This window comes from Geospiza fortis, unplaced genomic scaffold (assembly GCF_000277835.1).
Source record: "Geospiza fortis unplaced genomic scaffold, GeoFor_1.0 scaffold71, whole genome shotgun sequence".
NCBI classification, from domain to species: Eukaryota; Metazoa; Chordata; class Aves; order Passeriformes; family Thraupidae; genus Geospiza; species Geospiza fortis.
In genome coordinates this window covers 60,741-65,574 of record NW_005054681.1, presented here as the reverse complement: position 1 = coordinate 65,574, position 4,834 = coordinate 60,741, and the positions used below count along the sequence as shown (strand labels likewise).

At 37.1% G+C, this 4,834-nt stretch overlaps 1 protein-coding gene across 2 annotated transcripts in view; it reads left to right on the top strand.

The window, feature by feature from the left end:
* The first annotated feature begins 1,859 nt into the window (after nucleotides 1–1,859).
* The window catches only part of MDM4 (MDM4 regulator of p53), a 16,741-nt gene continuing 13,766 nt past the window's right edge, over nucleotides 1,860–4,834 (top strand). Inside the window, exons 1-3 of one of the 2 annotated variants that reach the window (XM_005430778.3) lie at nucleotides 1,860–2,009; nucleotides 3,211–3,316; nucleotides 4,693–4,767. In XM_005430778.3, coding sequence (XP_005430835.1) covers nucleotides 3,242–3,316; nucleotides 4,693–4,767 — 150 coding nt within the window. In that variant the 5' untranslated portion in view covers nucleotides 1,860–2,009; nucleotides 3,211–3,241. Of the gene's footprint in view, nucleotides 2,010–3,134; nucleotides 3,317–4,692; nucleotides 4,768–4,834 lie in introns of both variants that reach the window. The other variant, XM_031065111.1, reaches the window with a different exon arrangement.

The following is a 4,834-nucleotide window of genomic DNA, read 5'->3' as shown; positions in this document are numbered from 1 at the left end:
CGGGAGGGGCCTGGGGCGGCGGGAGAGTCCCTGAACTTTTATCTCTTCCCGCGAAATTCTGAGATAATTGCGATTGTCCCGCCTGGAGAAGGGAAGCTTCGGGGTGATTTAATTATGAGCCGATCGAGGAGGATGGATGGGGAGTGATCCCAAAGGCCTGGAGAGACAGGAGAAGGGGGAATGGCTGCAGGCTCACTTTGGGATATCGGAAATAAATTGGGATTTGGGGGATAAATCCTTCCCTGGGACGGAATTCCCAGAGAATCCGTGGCTGCTCCATCCCTGGAAGCAGGTTGGAAAAACCTGGGATTGTGGAAGATGTCGCTTCCCATGGAATGGGATGAATTTTCAGTTTTTTTCCATCCCAAACCGCGCTGGAATTCCATTTTTCCAGGATTTCACCCCATAAAAGCTGAGGGATTGACCCCACAATTTTTTTTGTTTGTTTTATTGGATTAAGTTGCCTCAACTATTGTGGAAAAACCTCAAGAAAAGCCAATTTCTTCCTTTTAAAATAAAAACAGCCGCAAATCAGGAACATTCAGGGCGGTGGAAGTGTTTCCTTATCCCAAATTCCTGCGGGGATTTCGGGAGATTTGCAGGGAAATTCGCTTTTTTTGTCATTTTAATTGATCACTTTTGGTTTTCCTCCCGCCTTTCGCAACATTTCACAACCCAAGGAGCAGTTGCACAACGTTTTTTTCGATTTGTTATCTTTTATTTACCCGAGGTTTTGGTGACATTTTTTGGGCCAAAATTCTCAAAATTTGCCCAAAATTCCAAAGGCATCGTGGCGGCCACAAAACTCAGGTACAAATCAGAATTTTTAAAGTATATTTTTAATTAAAAGGGCGAAATTTAAGGTATGAAACCCCTCAGGGACTGATGAGGATAAACTTAATTAATTTATTGGTGACTTCATGATTGCATCAGTGCCTGTTAAAATCCTCCCCTTCAGGGCTGTTTTACCTAAAATCCCCTAAAATCCCAACTTTATTTTCAATATTTTACTTTATTTGAAAGGTGAAAAAATCGCTGTCACCTGAACCCAACCCCTGCCGTGTTTCTGCTTTAAATGGAATTTTACAACGAATTTTTTCATTCAATTTAGACTTTAATAAAACCCATCAAAGCTTGAATAAATTTTAATTTGGCTTTTCAACCACTTGAGGTTTTTAGTTTTTAAAAAAAGCTGCGGTTTCTTGGGGGTTTTTGGTGACTCAGAAAGGAATTTTTAGTCATTAAAAAGGCATTTATTTTTTTTTAGTCATAAAAGATGCAAATGAATCCTTCCCCTGGCTGGGGTGAAATTTTGGAGTGGAAAATTCGCTCAGCTCATGACTCGGGGGTGATTCACGATTTCCTCTCGAGATTTTCAGCACCTAAAAATCCCCGGAAATCCATTTCTGGATGGGAGTTGGGAGGTGAAATTATCCCAAATTTGGGATTGGAATTATCCCAGATTCAGGATTGGAATTATCCCAAATTTCTGAGCTAGCCGAGCACAAAATTCAAATTTTTTTTTTAGGAATTTCCACCACGTAGGAGCTTTTCAATGGGGCTATACCCCTAAATTTTATTCTGTTTTCTCCTGAAAAATATTTTAAAACTCGCGAACAAAACCTTAATTAACGCCCAAATTAATTTCCGCTTCAATACGAATATTAATGAGAAGCAAGCTACCTGAAAAAAAAAATTCATTTCTCTGCAAAACCCGGAGGTTTTGAGTGATAAAATCAGCGCTGAAAAGGTTAAAATTCACCGCCCTCAACCCTGAATTTCTTTCCAGGAAAAGGGGAGGGAGATAAAATCCGAATTTTTTTCCCTTTTTTTCGAGCTGATTTTCAGCCCAGCCCAGCCGTTATCGGCCACTTTCGGTCCCTCCCTCAGGCGAGGTTTGAAAAAATCGAATTTTAGAAAAACTCCCGGAGCATCCTCGGGAATTATCCCGCAGCAAAATCCCGGGAAAAATAATCCCAGGATATTCCTGCCAGGCACAGAAAGTCAAGGTCGGTAAATCCAGCTCGTTTTAAAGGGGTTTGTGGTCAATATTTTCATTTTCCCCCCTCAGAAATCCGTTCAAATTTAGGGAAATATGAACTGGGGAGGGATCGAAGCTGTTACAATTTGAATTATTTCAGGTCACTTAATATTTATTAAATTTGAATCTACCCTGTTCAGCTCATTTTAAAATTGTTTGTGGTCAATATTTTGGGTTTTTTCCCCTCATAAATCGGTTTAAATTTAGGGAAATATGAACTGGGAAGGGATCGAAGCTGTTATAATTTGAATTATTTCAGGTCGCCATCGATGCTCTTCATAAATTTAAATATTTATTAAGTTTGAGTCTACCCTGTTCAGCTCACTTTAAAGTTGTTTGTGGTGAATATTTTGGGTTTTTTCCCCTCATAAATTTATTAAAATTCAGCGAAATATGAACTGGGATGGGATTAAAGCTGTTATAATCTGAGTTATTCCGGGTCACTGTCGATGCTCCTCATAAATTTAAATATTTATTAAGTTTGAGTCTACCCTGTCCAGCTCATTTTCAGGGTGTCTGTGGTAAATATTTTGGTTTTTTCCCTCAGAAATCGGTTTAAATTTAGACCAATATTAACTGGGGAAGGGATTGAAGGTGTTATAATTTGAATTATTCCAGGTCACTGTCGATGCTCTTCATAAATTTAAATATTTATTAAGTTTGAGTCTACCCTGTCCAGCTCATTTTAAAGTTGTTTGTGTTAAATATTTTGGTTATTCCCCTCAGAAATCGGTTAAAATTTAGAGAAATATTAACTGGTGATGGCAGTGAGGCTGTCATAATTTGAATTATTCCTGTCAGTGTTAATTCTCCTCACAAATTTAAATATTTAGTAAGTTTGAATCAAGCCTGTCCAGCTCTTTTTAAAGTTGTTTGTGGTAAATATTTTGGGTTTTTTTCCCTCAGAAGCCGGTTAAAATTTAGAGAAATATTAACTGGTGATGGGAGTGAAGCTGTTATAATCTGAATAATTTAGACATTTGAATATTTGATGTGCTTGAATCAACCCTTCCCAAATATTTTTCCTTTCTTTTTATTTTTTTTTTCTTTTTTTTTTTTTTCTTCCCTTTTTCCTCACTTTCCCCTGGAGCAGCACAAAGTGGAAGAGGCCCGGGCCAGGATTAAAAATGAAATTTTCGGGCCGATTTTAACCCCAAATCCATTTGCAGGTTGGTGCTTGAACAGCTCCTCACTGCCAGGATGAGCTTCCCAAATTCCACCCAACCTCCAGGAGCTGGGAATTCCTGCAGGATCACCCTGGGCCAAGCCAATCAGGTAATTATCAATTAATTAGCAGCTAATCACCCCTCACTCCCGTCATTTATCTGTGTTATTTCCTCCTCGGAGCAGCGATTTTTATGAAATTTAAAATATATTTGAATTGAAGAATTTATCCTAAAAAAAATTGGGATTTATCCCCAAAAATTGGGATTTATCTCAAGGAATTTGTTCTCTTTCACATCCATGATTTAGGAATATTTTCAAGGGGAAAAGTAGATTAAAAAGGACCTAAAATGTAGAATTATGGCTATTTTGGTGCTGGATTTTTATTTAAAATATTCCAGCTTTTTTTTTCCTGATCTAGAAAAAAATCCTGGATCTAGATTCCAAAATATTGGAGCTTTTTTCACTTTAATTGCATTAAATTTATAATATTTAAAATTATATTTAAATTTCTTCAGTAATTTTCCCCAGGACTTTTTTTTTTTTTTTTGAGGAATTTAGGGAATATTTGTCCTTGGAATATTCCCATTATCGCAAATTCCTGGAGTTTTCCTGGAATAAAAAACCATCAGAGGAGAAAAATTCCCAAACAATCAAAATCAGCTGGAAAAAATAAAATAAAATTCAAACTTCCAATTTCTTGGGGAAAAAAAATCCTTCCAACATCAGGGAAAATGTGGTGGGAGTGGGAATAAATTTGGATTTTCCATTGGAGGAAAATTTAGGAGCTTGGAATTGGAACCAAATCCAGAAAAAAGGAATAAATAGTGGGAAAATATTGATAAAATTGAGGAATAACGGGGAAATATTGATAAACAGTGGGGAAATATTGATAGTAGTGATAAATGGTGGGGAAATATTGATAGTAGTGATAAATGGTGGGGAAATATTGATAGTAATGATAAATAGTGGGAAAATGTTGTTAGTATTGATAAATGGTGGGAAAATATTGATAGTATTGGTAAATAGTGGGAAAATATTGATAAATGGTGGGGAAATATTTATCATTTATATATATTTATGTATTTATCAAATATTTACCCTTTAGTATTGGTAAATAGTGGGGAAATATTGGTAAACAGTGGGAAAATATTTATAATTTATAAATATTTCTATATTTACTAAATATTTACCATTTAGTATTGGTAAGTAGTGGGGAAATATTGATAAATAGTGGGGAAATATTGATAAATAGTGGGGAAATATTGATAAATAGTGGGGAAATATTGATAAATAGTGGGGAAGTATTGGTAAGTAGTGGGGAAATATTGATAAATAGTGGGGAAATATTGATAAATAGTGGGGAAATATTGATAAATAGTGGGATTTTTCTTTTTTTCTTGTGGGTATTTTTTTGCTGTGGGTGTTTTTGGGGATGGTTCCATGTTTGATGCCACAATCCCAGGAGATCCCTGCTGTGTTTGCAGGTGGTTCCCAAGCTGCCCCTGCTGAGGATCCTGCAGGCTGCGGGGGCCCAGGGTGACTCCTTCACGCTCAAAGAGGTGGGGGCACCTTCCGGGACCTGGCCTGGCCTTTGTGTGGGGTTTGGGGTGGCGTTCACTCCTTCGT